Source organism: Parus major, chromosome 9 (genome assembly GCF_001522545.3).
Source record: "Parus major isolate Abel chromosome 9, Parus_major1.1, whole genome shotgun sequence".
Lineage (NCBI taxonomy): Eukaryota > Metazoa > Chordata > Aves > Passeriformes > Paridae > Parus > Parus major.
In genome coordinates, this window is record NC_031778.1 from 12,903,755 (window position 1) to 12,918,873 (window position 15,119).

The window sequence follows — 15,119 nt, forward strand, 5'->3', positions numbered from 1 at the left end:
ACCGGGCGGGCGGCGCAGCCATGGAGGCGCCCTCGGTACCGGACGCCTCGGCGACGGGTAGGGGGCCCATCAAGGGCATCCTGAAGAAGAGCGGCAGCAAGGCGTCGTCGGGAGCGGCCGTGGGGGCGCGGCAGGCCAGCCAGGCCTGCGACGAGGACGAGCACGGGTGAGGCCCGGGTGGTGGTGGGCGGCCGCGGCGGGTCCCCGCAGGGCCTCCCTCCGGCCGTCCCGCTCCTTCGAGGAGCCCGTGGAGCGGGATCACCCGGGCGGTGTCTCCAGCCGGGGCTGCCGCGGTGCCCCGTGCCCGGGGGGATGCTGCGCGGGCGGGACGGGTGGTCCGTGCCGTGACCCCCGTGCGGCGGCGGGCCCGGAGCTCGGCTCCGCTCGGCGGTGGGGATCCGGCAGTGGGAGCTCCCGCCGGGACTGGGGCTCCGCTGGGAGCAGGGGGATGCCGGCTGTGCACCTGGGCGGAGGCGGGGAGCGCTGCCCGCATGAGGCCGGCGGGAGCTGTCGCTGTGGCTCCTGCCGAGGAGTGGCTGTCACCCGCTAAGGGTGGCAGCTCACAAAGCGTTTTACCGACGCTATGAGGATAGTTCACAGTTTGAGAAATGCGCTTGATTTATTTTCAGCCTTCTCATAGGCAGCTCATTTCTTGTAATCAGAAGCGTGTCCCTGGAGAGGGGACCTCTCCTGGGCTGAAACATAATCAAGATGTATTCTCGGTTGTGCAGGATCCATCCGTATGAATCTCACATTTGAGAATGTGCACAGCCGTGTTGTTTGTGATTTGAATGACATGAAAATCTCGGTTTAATTGTAACATGCCGAGCTGGTCCAGATGTGCCGGAAGGGGTCTTTAGCTGGCCAGCACCTGTTCTTGATGGGTAAGAATCCAACAGTTCTCCTGATGCCCCCAGCATGTGCTGCCTGCCGTTGCTCTGATTCTCCATCAAGTTATGATGAGGAAGGTTTGACCTGAATTCAGTGTTTCCAAATTTGCTTTGGACACATTATTTGCTTTTGGCACCTTATTCGGTATTGTAAGGAGAGAAATAACAATAAAATTAAATGGTCATGCTGATGGGTTTTTTTTATTATTATGGTAATATTCCTTTTATCTTTGCCTAGTTAAGTCATTAATGTAGTCTAAAGTCAGCAAGGTAAGAAAGCTTTTGGTTGCAGCTTTGCTTGTGTTAGCTGCTCCTGCTTTCCAGAGAAATATTTCAACTGAATGAATAAGATGATGTTTTTGAAACAGGTGAGTGTAAGTAGCAATGTTACACAAATATAATTTTTTCTTTTCCTTTTCTTTAGTTTTAATATTATGTAGCTTAATGTGTTTAATACCACACCAGACATAAATTACAAGTGGCTGTTGGTAGCCGTTGTTTAATTTTCTATACTTTCTTTTGTACCATCTTGAAAAATTAATAGAAATTCATGATGAACTGATGAGTATATGGTATATTGGTTATTGCACACAATAATTTCTTGGGAAGCAGTTAGTGGGCTAGAGTCCAGCTTCTATTTCTTGTTTACCAACATGAGCCAATAAATTCAGTTAGATTAATTCTGAAATGGCCTTGCAAGTTGAAAGATACTGGCTGAACCTGGCAGGCTGCATTAGAAAATTTCCTGGAAAGATCAGTATAGGGTATAAAAAGCTGGTTTCTGTGCAGGTATTATTTTTAGATTGTAATGTATCAATATATCAGTGTTATTTCTGATTTCAGCAAAACAGTTTTGTTTTTAGAAGAATGATAAGTAGTACAGTTGTGATTTTCCTTTGACATTAAAGATTAGGTAATAAATTCAGGTATTTGATTTCCCAATTATTCTGCTTATTTCTAATATTGCAATTCAGGTCTGGAGATCTTTTAAAATATCTATAGATGAAAGAGCTCATTGTGTCAGCTGTCATCTTTTAAAGCACCATGTTCAGTAGAGCTCTCATGTACTTGCATCATTACTGACCTTGTGCTGCTGTTAGTGATGGTAACATTGTTTGGAAAAATTCCTTAATGAAAATATGATGCAAGAAGGAAGCTGAGAAATTGGGACACCACTGGAACTGCATCCTAAGAGCTGAGATGGTGGTTCAATGAAAGATGTGTTCTTGGCATACACACTTGGCATACACACTGGGGTACAGTATTTTTTGCCTTCAGACCCCTGTGAGAGCCTGTGAACAAGTGGATGTGATATTTTACAAAGGAATTGTGGAAGTGTGTGTGCACAAGTAGCTGTGTTGGAAGAGGTGAGTCTGCTATGGTAGGAGTAAGTGAGATGTGAGAGGTGTTCTTTGCTATTACTGCTGCTGAAACTTCCTGCTTGTCCACTCCACCTGGTGTGGTGTCAAATGGAGTTATTGTGTATTTTTAAAGATGTGAGAAAATACAAATGAGCAGTTATGAGATTTTTCAAATCTCATTTTCCTAAGGAAGATTAGATTACCTATTTCTGTATCTGAAGGGGGGTCAGGATGCATTTCCCTATGATGGTCCTAAGCCCTGTCATTAGTGTTATGCTGTGCAGACATGCAAAATTGGAGACAAACAGGAGAGGTGTGGGTTTTCAGAGCACTTAGTCATTCTCCTGTGAGGGTTTTTTACAAGCAGGGGTGAAATGATATGTTTGTCTCTTTGCCACTAATGACTTTTTCCCGCAGGTGAACTTCAAGCTGTGCTTTGGGAGGTGTTTCACAGCCAAGGCTTTTAGTGTTGGAATCTGAGTTTAAAAAAATAAGTGTGAAAAATGAAGCCACTAAAAACTCATTCAGTCTTTTATTTATGACTCACTGCCTTGCTCAGTGTGGGCTGTCTGATTTCCAGCACAGTGCATGCCAAAGGGATTGTTCCAAGATTGCCAGTATTATTATTAGGTGGAGTTGTGAGTCTGGGCTATAAACCTTGATGTGCTCTGGGCAAGTGAACACAAAGCATGTGATGGGAATCTCTCCCATCTGTTGTATTTCCTTGTCAGCTGAGCTCTGTCTCTTTACAGAGCCTGTGTACCCTATGTATCATGGTAAAAATCCTCCCTGTGCAACACAGCAAGCATCTTGTGTTGGCCATGGGTGAACTTTAGGCTCTGTTCAACTGGGTAAACTGGGGATTTTTCGACTCCCAACCAGACAGTTTTGAATGAGTGGCGTTCCTAGACTGGATCTCTTGCTTTGTCATCATGAAGCTCATGACTCCCCGCCCTGCCAGAGCCACGATCTGACTCACGTGTTGTCCGCTTATGCTGCAATCCTTGTGTTTGCACAAAATGATTAAATGGACCTGAAGCCTCGAACATGAGACCTTGGCACCAGTTACTGTGTGCTGAGGGGATTAAGATCATTCAATTTGTATTAATTTCTGGAGTGTAAGCCTGTGGCCTCTAGGGTTCAGCATCAATCCCCACATCTGTTTTTTTCTCTTTAGTTTTTTCCCCCCACATTGTATTATGCAGTGATGCTGTAAATGTAGAGTGTAGTTTGTGCTTGGAATTTTGCTTTATCACGTTTGTTTTACAGATATTATTCTGCTCAAGAGCACTTGTGTTATTGAGATTGAATATATCTTTCAGATCTGTTATTGGAGCAGTCTGTGTTTAAACAAGAGCAGTTATGTGGAAGTCGTCCAGCCAACTGCCCCCTCCCATCCCCACAAAAACCCAAACAACAACCACCCCAAACCAAACAAAACCCCCCAAAAAACCTACAAAGTCCTGTAATGTTTGCTTCCTTAACTAATAATTTACAACAAGAATATATTAACTTGTTGAATTTTTGTATTATTCTAAAATTAAATTTATTGGCTTAATCTAAGGGAAAGACCACCTTATATGAAGTTTCCAATAACCTTTTTAGAGAAAACTTGGAACATGGTGGTTTGTATTGATTAAACATTTTTTGTGGCTTTTAGATCAGTGGAGAGGTGGCTCTTTCTCTGGCCACAAGGTAGTTGCTTTTCTTGTGGCTTATATATTTTGTCAGTGAGCAGTCAGTGTGGGTGAGCCTTAGTTTCTTCAAATATACATAAAATGGCACATTTTCTGGTTGACTAAGAAAATTCTAGATAATGTAGCATCACTGGTGCCTGTCTGCATAAAATGTGAAACTCCCTCGGCTTAATTATAGCAATGAATCACTTGGCTTATGATTCCAATTTAGGATGACAAAAGCAGTATTAATAACCAGCTTGTTCTATTCTACTTATTTCACTGCAGGAGGGGATTTGTTGGTTGCTATTGTTTATGTAACAGTTTTGCTAATAATCATTCCAGCTCCCTCAGCAGAGGTGAACTGAAGGTATTGGGTTCTGTTAAAGTCTTGTGGGTTGTAATAAGGGGAAGAATTCTCTTTTTACAAGTTACTGTAAAATCAAACAGTTCACAAGATAGTTACTGAACAAGTCCAGGAATCTCTGAATTATATGAATATGCTATTAGATCATTGAGTTTGTTTAGCTGTTGTGACTTGTTAGGGAAATTGAGTTGCACTAATAATTTAGTATGACTTAAGTATGTATAGAGCAGTATTTAATAGCTATACTTTGAATATGTCTGTGTGTCATAACAATATTTTTTGTTTAGTATGTAGTAGAGATCAGATGATATTTTAAAAATTCCTTCTCTGGTAAAGCAGAACTAATTTAGAATATAAGAAAATTTAATTTTCTTTTCATATTTCAGTAAAAAATCCCAGAAGTGGGATGAAATGAACATCATAGCTACGTACCACCCTGCAGGCAAAGATTATGGCTTGATGAAAATTGATGAGCCAAGTACTCCTTACCACAGGTATGCTTGCTAAAGTGTTTTCCTGTGTGCTGCCAGGTGGAATTGTGGGTTTAGAGCAAAATTTACTTTGTGGGTGATGTCATATTACTGTGCAGGCCTCCTGGGTGTATGCAACATACTGAGATCTATAAAGCTTCTAAATAAGGAGAACAGTCTGAAAGGACAAAGTGTAAAGGATAAAGTTTAGAAGGTTTGTTCTAGCAGGCTTTAGGCTTTGAATGGAATAAATAAGTCTTCTATTGATTCTATTTCTTTTTCAGTACCAGGATATAATGTTGTCATAGCAATATTTTAAGTTGATTTGGAAAACTTCTAAAGCATTAAAGGAGTCTTTAAATTGAGTGTTGTAAGGTTTTGACTGTTTTCTTGAGCAAACGACAAACTCAACCAAATTACTAAAAAAGCTACTTTTTGTTTGTCCTCCAAGCATGATAGGAGAAGATGATGAAGATGCAGTGAGTGATTCAGAATATGAGCCTTTAAGAGCAGATGTGTTGAGTAAAAAGTAAGTATTGTAATAAAAAAAAACCTGACTAAATGTGAAGATAATCTGCTCTTTCCTGGGGTAGATTTGCTTTATGGAAAGCTGTTGCTGGTTTTTCTAGAAGCTGCATTTTTGCTGTTGTCAAATTAAGTGTTTTTCAGTGTTTCGTAGTGCTACTGGTAATTTAAACCTCTTACAGGTTGTTACTACATATGAATATGGCAAAAATAATGAACAAAGCTGTTTGTATGAGTGTTCTGAAATGTCAGTTATTTTAAATACTGAAAAACTTGCTGTTTCAGTATTTTGTATTGCATGATTTATGTAGGCTGGCAGCTGCAGCTGAAGGTAGAGGACCCAAGATTATAGCAAGGCAAGAAGAAAGCAGTGAGGAGGAGGATGAAGACGAAGAATTAACACCTGAAGAACGGGGTAGGCATAAGTTGTTTTCTTTCTTCTGTTTAGAATCTTTTCTTACAAAGAGTTTCAGGTTTTCCATACGAAAAATTTGCAAACAAGTACTATCAGAAAAATGTTGTGATTTGAAAATAGAGATAAATAGTGTTTGAACAAATATGCTGTTTGTCTCTAATCAGGAATGTTTGGTTTGGGATCTACATATAAACAGGAATTTGCTGTTGGTGGCTGTGTCCCTGTGTACAAGCTTAAGGTGTGGGAATTCCTGCCAAGACACCTCAACTAAGAGTTGTGGTTTGGGGTTGAAGCAATAGTTCTTAATGTGAACATATTTCGGGTCAACTTAATTCAATGAGTACCACTACAAATAAAATGCTGCTAATTGCTTGCAAATGTACAGATAATATTTCTGGTATTCTCAAAGCAACTGGTAGATGGATGCAATAGGAAGTCTGCAGCTATTCCAAAGCAAATGGCATCTTTAACAGAGATATTGTTTCATGTGAACTTGGACTAGAATGTTTTAACAGAACAGTCAACAATAATACTTCTAAGGTTTCAGGCTTGTATTATCTAGCTGGTGCTTCTCAAATTTCCTGGCCTTAACTTTGAGCATGAAACCTTGCTATACTAAAGGAAGGAAAAGAACAAAACATTGGGGCTGGCAGTAAGCAAAATTTATTTAATTATAATGCAATACTGCTGGATATGTTAATGTTTAATATATGGAGCAGAGATGGCTTTGGGCCATGGTGAAAGTGGAAAATATTTTCTTCTACATGTGGTAAATATATCTCTCATAACTGAACTTTGGTGGCTAGCCAGGAGTCAAGGCACACAGCTGCAAAAGTTCATCTTCTGTCCCAGCGGTATGTCTCAATCTGTCCTTGAGTTTACTTAGAAACAAGGCTTGTGAAACTGGAATTTTGTGTACTTTTATCAGATGCTTCTCGGGGTTCAGACTCGCTCTGAGTTGCAAACAGGTTCTTACAGAAGTGCTTCTGAGATTCCAGTACATCAATTACTATCCTTTTTGTAAGTCACACTCATTTTAAAAGAATGCTCCACTGCTTGCAGACAATAATTTTTATTCAGTATGTTCTTCTTTGAAGAGGATATGTTGATTTTTTTTTTCTAAGGGAAGGAGCAATTATTTCCATTTGTTTGTCCACAGAGAAAAAGAAACAGTTTGAAATGAAGAGAAAAATGCACTACAATGAAGGAAGAAACATCAAACTGGCCAGGCAGCTCATTGCGAAAGAAATGCGTGGTGAAGAAGAGGAAGATGAAGAGGATGAAGAGATGCGTGATGCTGCAGATGTAGAAACAATGAGTACAGAAGCTACCGAACATGGTGAGCTACTGATTAATTAAAAAGCACCTGTAAGTACTGGTGGTCCTTTGAGTTGCTGGGAAATGAATATACTTCAGTGTGAGACTGACTAGAAGGAGTATAGTATGTATGTAACACTGAATGAGTAATGTTGCACTCTGTTTTCATAGGTAGATTTGCAGCATGGAACAAAAACTATCAGTGTTGATAAACAGCATGTAGGCTTTTGTTTGTTGTGGCATAACAGAAAAACAAACATCTCCACTTCTTACCATTTCCCCAACACAGCTGACTTTGGATAGTGAAGTTGCCAGCACCCTTTTTAAAGGAGGAGCTGTCTTGTACTGAACACTTTAATCGCCTGGCTTTTTGTTGTGGGTCATTTCCCATTCTGCTCCCAATCCATCCTGTAGCCAGCAATGGGAAATTGCCATCAATGTTTCCTCCCTCTTGAGAGGACTGTATTTATCTTCCTGAGGAAGAAGACTGTAATGTAAAACTGCTATTAAGCCTTCAATACAGACTTTTCCTTGAGCAGAAATGTTCATTGCTATAGTATGGGATAGGACTCTCAACTTCGCTTTTAGTGCAGCTACTGGAAGAAAGTCTGGGATGTTTGAGTGGGAGCTGTTGCTGGAACCTGTTGCAGGGCTGTCTCTTCATAGGGAACTTGTAAAACTATAGAGGCTGACACCTTCTCTTCCATCTTGAAATTTCTCTCTGGGTGAAACGGCTTAGACTTTTGTGGTGGTATTCTGGTGAATAATTACAGTTCACTCCCCACCTCTATATGTAACAGCACTTTGAATAAAGTTTTGACATTAAAAAACCACACATCTGTTGCTCATGAGACTGGTGGCAGTGAAGTCTGTAAGCCTTGTTCATCTGTGGTTGGCAAAGCTGTGAGATATTAGCATGGTCTGCAGACTTGGGAAGATGCTGCATGGGTTTAACTTGGTTCACATCTGCTTTTCACAACCATGTGAACTAGGAACTCCTGTAAAATTCACTTAATTCTCACGCAATAAAAAGGTGATTTGCAAAGTTGCGTGTTTAAGTTCTGTGGATTGCACCTTTTCATCCTGTTATTTACTACAGGAGGACTAACTCCTTCACAATTGTTCTGAAAGGGTCATTTGCTATCTGTCTGAGACCCATTACTGGACTGACTTTGTCCAGTAACTTAACATAGGCCTTATAATGGCTATTTACTAGAACTTCACTCTCCAGGGGAAAGGAGGGCTGCAGCAGCCAACCGTATGAGCCTTCTGCATGGCCTGAAGCTGCCATCTCTCTGCACTCTGCTGTAAAACAGAGGCAACTCCGCTCCCCAGCTGCATTCGCCAGTGGAAAGAAGGCAGACCTTTGCAGCATTTTTCCATCTCTATTGTTGAAGTCCATTCCACCTTCCTCATAACCAGCTTCAGAACCACAACTGGTAATTATCAATTTTAGACTGCTCATGGCTAATAGATTCCATAAATGTAACTGTCTGCCAGTGTGGCAACCCGTTAACTAACTGGTTCACCTCCACACCATAGCATATAGAAATACTTTCCATTAACCTGATACAGTTCTCAATTCTTCACTTTTCTATCATTCTGCTTAAACCTTCATGTTTTGTTATCTCGTAATCTCTATATCAGCTATCACAGCCTTTAATCCTTGTCCTTGATCAGTTCTTCTGAGGTTAAGTACTGGTCTCACTTTTGTAGCAGCTGGTGAATTGAATGTCCTCAGACGGATTATGTGACAGGGTTGGGCAAAGAATGACAGGATATGAACAAAAATGTTAATAAACCAGTCTTCTGCCACTGCCCACATTTTAAGAAATTTCTACATTGCAATGAGAAATGTTTAGCATGTAGCTGTGTTAATGTCAGTTTTACTGAAATAACTTTTTTGAGATTACATTATTTATTGCTCATTCATCTGTATTCTGAGGGCACAGAAGAATCTCCTTATGAATAAGTGTTAATTAGAGCTACAGAAGGTTTCTCAAATAGATGGCTTTAATGCTTGCTACTTGGGGTTTTTGGTCATTGTGCTTTTGGTCATGCTGTGCTTTTGGTTACATTAAGCACTTGAGTATTTAAAAATTAGCTGTTTCCTTTGTGGAAGGAAATCAAAATCCTATTAATATTCATGTTCCTGAGAACAGTGTATGGAAAGATTATTCACCTGGATAACTTTCAAAGAGCTCTTTGACTTGAAATTGTGTTTTAAAGTGCTTTGTCTAGAGCAGAAAAGGGAGGGTTTCCTTACTCTTGTACTGGGTGATACAGGAGTTGATTTTTGCAATGGCTTGTTTTGGCTTCACTGTTAAACTGACTAACAGACTTGATGCTTGCTTTTAACTTCAAAATGTCCTGGGTTTTCTGCATGTTGTATTGTAGCTATATTTTTATAAATTCTTCCATTTGACTTGAGTTTTTGCGAAGTTATGGAGATCATGAAGTGATGTGGCTGCCACTCATCTATTATGCCAGTTAGTCTATGTGGGTGAGAGCTGCCATGCAATGTCTTTTTATTCTGATGGAATAACATGACTTCCATAGTACTGATGATTGTTGCAGGTAAAGGTGTGATGTAAAAAGCATTTCTTAGTGGTCTATTGTGACTCTGGGGTTCCAGTGGCTCCTGGGTTGTTTTTCAGGCAATTTGAGAAATCTCTTCTCAATTGGAATTTTTTCTGTCTATGAAGATCTCTTAAAGATTCCATGCTTCTCTTATCTGATGTTTCTTTCTACCTTCTGTCTAGTTTGTATTTGAGTAAAACTAACAGTACAATTCTAATCTCTACGCTCTTTCAAAGAAGGGGCTAAAGACTTAGGGCAGGTTTAAGGAGGCTCCTGTCAGATACCATCAGGTCCACTAATACAAGTTGCACTTCTTGGTTGCAGACTGAGATTTCTTGCTGATTGAAATGAAGATGGCCAGTCCAGTCAGTGATGGTGAGAACTCTTTGTAAATTCTTGCTCCTGTCTTCATTGTGGCTGCCAAGTGTTTTAAATGGATGGATCATTCCTTTCTTGCCTTAAGTAGCCATGCCATATCCCATGAATACGAGCAACCAACCTCATTTATGGAAAAGAAAGTAGAAGTTGTGATAGACTGCATGTAGCAGGGGGGTTGGAGCTGGATGTCCTATAAAGTTTCTTCCAACCCAAACCACTCTGTGATTCTACATTTACTTGCTTCAGCATTTCACCTTCTCTGGCTAGTTGCTATTTATGACTCCAGGAATAACATAAGTAGACTTTGCCAGCAGAAGTGACCTTTGTTTCTCTCCATAAAAACCTTCCCTTTAGAAATTCTCTTTGAAATCACTGAAGGAAATATTCCTGATGTAGGTAAATTTAAGCATGATGATTTCAGTGCAGACCTGTCTTCTGCTACACAAAAGTATCAGCCAGAGGGTGTTGTCTATAGCAGTTCAATTGACAAGCAGTAAGACTATTGTTCTCATTTTCTGGTTCATTTAGCTGCATTGCTCTGCTAACCTGTTCAGATGGCACCCAGCAGCTGAGCTGTCACTGACTGGGTGTGCCCTTTGGTAGATACAGAATATGTTGTGTTTTTATAACCAGGGCAAGCATTACCCTAAATATGAATTAAGTGAGAAGGCTGGGAGCACACAGTAATCAGTACTGTTGGTTAACTCTACTGTTTGCTTGTTAAACTGCATGTTACCAAATCTATCTCACGCCCAAGCCAAACTGGCCTTTTAAAAAGATTATTATTTTTGATCAGCACTGTATTCTTTGATCAGCACTGAGGAGAAGTTTCCTCTGATTTATTGTGGTGTTTTTGCTCAAAAGCATGAGTTAACAACTTCCTGAAAACACAACTGACTGTGCTCCTTCATTTATAAACCTGGGATTTTTTTATTTCAAGTGCCTCCTCTGGCACTTGATTTGAAAACTTGACCTGGGAAGTACTATGTTTGCTGGTGTTTCAGGAACCTCATGTGTTCTAAACACCTGAATTAAATCCGCCCAGTTCTGGGGTGGAGCTGAGCACTCAGTGCTTGATGTGCTGAGCACTGGTGTTTGCCATCACTTTAGAGCATGAGGGTCAAATAACTGTTTTAGAAGTTTCTGCACTCTTCAACTAAAAGCTTATACATTGCTAAGATGGGTTAGAAAACATGATCTTTGGAGAAGCAAAGATGATTTCAGGAGGATATTTGTGTGTGTTGTGAAAACATTCAATGGGTGTGAAAAATTATCTATTTTTTGTAATCTTCCTTATGCAGCACATGTTACCCGTGACCAGCTGGAAAGTAGAGCACACAGCATAGAAGAAATCTGTCCAGAACTGTAACTGCTTGTCAAAGACACAAATATAAACATCGCTTCATGATTTTTGCAGTTAAGGCTCTTAAATGTTAAGAAGCATATCAGTTACAATGTTGTATTGCCAAGAATGTTAATTTTAGACTTGTCCATTAGGCAGAAAACACTGTCTAATTGATTTTTTCTTGTGCCTAGTATTTCTTGGGAGAATACTGCTTCATAATTTGTTCAACCAGAATGGCATTCCCTGTATGTATAGCGCTGATTATCTTGCGTGATGTACTGTTACTCTTGCTTTGAAACACTCACTATCTTTTGGTTTTCCACTATTTATTTGAGAGTGTTCTAGATGTGGTGTCTCATGTGGAAAGTTTTGGGATTCAAGAGCCAAACGGTACAGCATATATCAGATTGACATGTAAGCTATTTATCAGATGTGTTAAGCAGTTTAAAAAGGGATTATTCAAGTCCTACAACTTTTTTTTTTGTAAAGTGTTGACCTGTTAATCTAGATTTCAGTATGTTTTTACCTGCACTTTCCCAGTCTTTAGAACAAGAGCTGTGTTATTTCTTAAGAGCAGTGTTTGGAATTGGTTGTTAGTTTCTGACTAAAGCAGTACTAACATCTGGCAAAGGGAGTGTTTTTACACTGGAAACGGCTAACTTGAACTTTGCATTTAACTGTCATAACCTCTTCCATCAGGACTGGTTCTTTTGTGGAGCTCTCTCTGGCTTATTGTGAGAATGTGCAAGTTTCCTCCAGCTTTTCTCTCAAAATCACATCCACTGTTACTCTTCTGGCTCTTGTTTCAAATGTTTGGTTCTTTCCAGTTGCATGAACAGTGTTTGCGCTGTTAGCACCTGAGGAAAAACACCCAGCCACGAGGAAATATACATCAGGACTGAAGATGTGCTGAGCTTAGGCTCTGGCTGTTCTTTATGAAAGATAACTGCTGTTGATCTACTCATTTGGGGTTGGCAACTTTCTTACTGAAAACCACTGGTCTAAAGCTTCCTGTGTCCATTGCAACTTACAACAACTGCTTTTGTAAAATGAAGGCTTTTTTGGAAGCTAGAAGGGAAACTGCCTAATTCAAATACTTGTTTACAGTGTGGTTGTATAGCTGTAAAGAGGGATTTTGCACCTCCAAATTGCTGTAAAAACTTCCCACTGGGTGGAATTTGACTGGTGAATGTTCCAGTATTCAGAGCAGTTCCTGGGTTTTATTACACAAACGAAGTACACACTTAAGCTTTAGCTTGGTTATGAAATACAGTGTATATCTTAATTTTGATCTGAATTTGATATGTTGCAAAAATCCATATAATTATATGGATCTATTTTAAAATGTCTTTTTCTCCACTGTATATGTGAAGTTTGAATAAAGGAATGAAAGTTATTTTACAGTTACACGCCTTCTCAAGTGTGAGCTTTCCTGCAGTCCCAGAAAAATTGAGAGTGAATAATGCAATAGGATGCTGTCCTTTGAAAGATTTTTACTGGAATGATTCATTAGACTGGATGCATTGCCAAGGATACCTGTGAGTTAACTGGGTTTTGTAGTGTGCCTTTCCCAGCTATCTCCTCTCCTTAGTGGGTAACAGGGTAGTTAATCTTCTGAGGTCCTGAATCAAGATTAATAGGGTCTTCTCACAAGAAAGACTTGAACTCTTGATTCTGGCCAGTGTGGTGATGCTAATTTTTCAATATGCAGAATGCTACTTCTTCCTGTATCCAATGTGGTCACTTACATAGAGTAAACGGGCAAAGGGTAGGCATTTAGATATTTCTGACTCGTCAGGTCACTTACCATCGCTTTCAATTTGGCTCTCAAGAATAGGATTTCAAAACTTTAGGTTTGTACTCTTTGTATACCAGCATGCAGTGTTCAGAGTGTTGGCCTGTGTGCACTGAGCTGTATTTCAGACTGAGTAGCTGCTGGCCTGGCCTGCTCCAGCTGGGTACTGAAATCCTGCTGAGAGCATGGCAGTGCTCGGCAAAGTCATGTGTTGCTGTCAGACTGAGCATGGATGTGGTGAGCAATGTGTGCAGGTAACACCAATGTGTTCTGTGAGGCTGTGGAACATATCACTTTTACTTTGTGCTGAGTACCCATGGGTACTTTGTACCTGCAATTAAGGTAGAATCCAGCAGCAGCAGCTCTTATCGGAGCTAATGTCCTGCCCTCCTTAAAGCCCCACTTTCTTGTGTCCAAAGCCATTTGGTATTCAGCAGGGCTTCTTTGTACCTTACAAAGTCTAGAAAGCATTTTGTTTAACAAAAAAACTTTGCTAACTTCTAATAAAGACCTTTCCTGTAATGGCTTCCAAAATCCTAAATTACAAGAGTATGTAGCTTTTAGGAAAATACACAAATGCATGAAGATTGTTTTAAATGAACCACATAATGTATAGTAGGTCCCTTCATCACTCAGGTGATTTTGAGCTGCTTGGGTGATCTCCCTTTTTCTGTGCCACCAAGCTCCTAAATTCCAAGTGTGATGCTATTTTCAAACTTGATTTAGTTTGGTTTTTTTTTAAAAAGGCTTTGTTCTCTGCATTCTCCTCAGTGCTCACAAAAACTGTTCACGGTGTTTCTTTGTCTTCCTCAGCAGAAGTGCAACCCAGTGTCCCTGACACTGCTTCTGATTGAAAGGCTGGTTTACTTGGTTTTCTCCGCTTACACCTTGATGCATTTTAAAAGTTGAATCAGACAAGTTCTACTTTGCAGCAGCTCCAGAAACTCCATATAGCTTCTTTTGCAAAGGGATGTCTGATTTCCCTCTGCTTGAGAAATACAGAGTTCCCTGCTGAATGGGGACAACAGAAGAAATTCCTTTTCTCTTTTTACATTTGATGGGGACTTAGCTTGCATGCACATCTTAGTCTTTAGGTGCATCTGGTAAAGACTCGCGTACAATACAGAGTGGTGTTAAGAAGAAACAAACACAGCCCTCACTTACGTGGACAGTGAGCTCCATAGCACCATACCTGTGAATCTTCTTGCACAGGTTTAAGTCCTTAAGCTGCATCCTGTTTAGAGAAAGCATTTCCAACATACTTCCAATAGGAAGATCACTTGCAAATAAGAGCCTTAACTCATGTGTATAGATTTTTTTTCCTGTCCTTAATTTCTTTCCCACCAGCTTGTACACAATTCATGGAAACTGCAGATACTTTTTCCACAGCTCACTCTCTCATCTGAAACTTGTACATCTTACCAGAACTCTTTGTTTCTGTAACATGCTTTTTTGTGGTATTACGATGCCACCTCACAAATGTAATTTTTCTGTTTGAAACCAGTGTTAAGTGTCATAACATAAATAAAACCATTGTTTCATTACTGCCTTATGACACTAATACTAATCTAATGTTTGGCTTCTTGGAGCTCTTCAGAAGAAACTGGCAGCTAAAATTTGCAGGTATGTTTCTAGATAAATTCTTAAACCAATATTGTAATTTCCTCATGACTCTCATTTATTCTAACTTTGATGTAAATTGGTTTGTTCACACAGATTTGCTGGCTTGCCTAGACCTCAGGGTAGATCTGGTAACCTGAGTAATGAACTTAAAATAGCAGTACCACAGAAAAGGTTGCATTTTTCAAGGTGTTTTTCTTTGTGTGTTGTAGGATTTAACCACAACTGCTCTGTCTCCTCATGGTCAACACTGAGTCATGGCTCACTGGCATGGAATAGTGGAAAATGATTAACACCAGCTAATCCTTAGGAAGTAAAACCTCTTCCTTAAAACAGAGATGGGCTCTTTTCAGTTGCATACTTCAGTTGAAAAGTGGATT

At 40.1% G+C, this 15,119-nt stretch overlaps 1 protein-coding gene across 5 annotated transcripts; it reads left to right on the plus strand.

Moving 5' to 3' along the window:
- The first annotated feature begins 6 nt into the window (after positions 1-6).
- On the plus strand, positions 7-15,076 carry PPP1R2 (protein phosphatase 1 regulatory inhibitor subunit 2). 5 transcript variants are annotated; one of them, XR_004498784.1, is made up of 8 exons: positions 7-166; positions 4,681-4,788; positions 5,216-5,293; positions 5,601-5,704; positions 6,864-7,043; positions 8,253-8,460; positions 9,926-9,976; positions 14,952-15,076. XR_004498784.1 is itself a non-coding variant. In XM_033516845.1 (7 exons), the coding sequence occupies exons 1-6, from the start codon at positions 21-23 to the stop codon at positions 9,928-9,930; spliced, it is 621 nt and encodes a 206-aa protein (XP_033372736.1). In that variant the 5' UTR covers positions 7-20; the 3' UTR covers positions 9,931-9,976; positions 14,952-15,076. The 5 variants fall into 5 exon arrangements, 2 of the variants coding, with proteins under 2 accessions (XP_033372736.1, XP_015493603.1); XR_001523379.2 differs by lacking the exon at positions 14,952-15,076 and adding an exon at positions 11,281-12,733; XR_001523380.2 differs by lacking the exons at positions 8,253-8,460; positions 14,952-15,076 and adding an exon at positions 11,281-12,733 and having other exon boundaries at positions 6,864-7,072.
- The last annotated feature ends 43 nt before the right edge of the window (positions 15,077-15,119 follow it).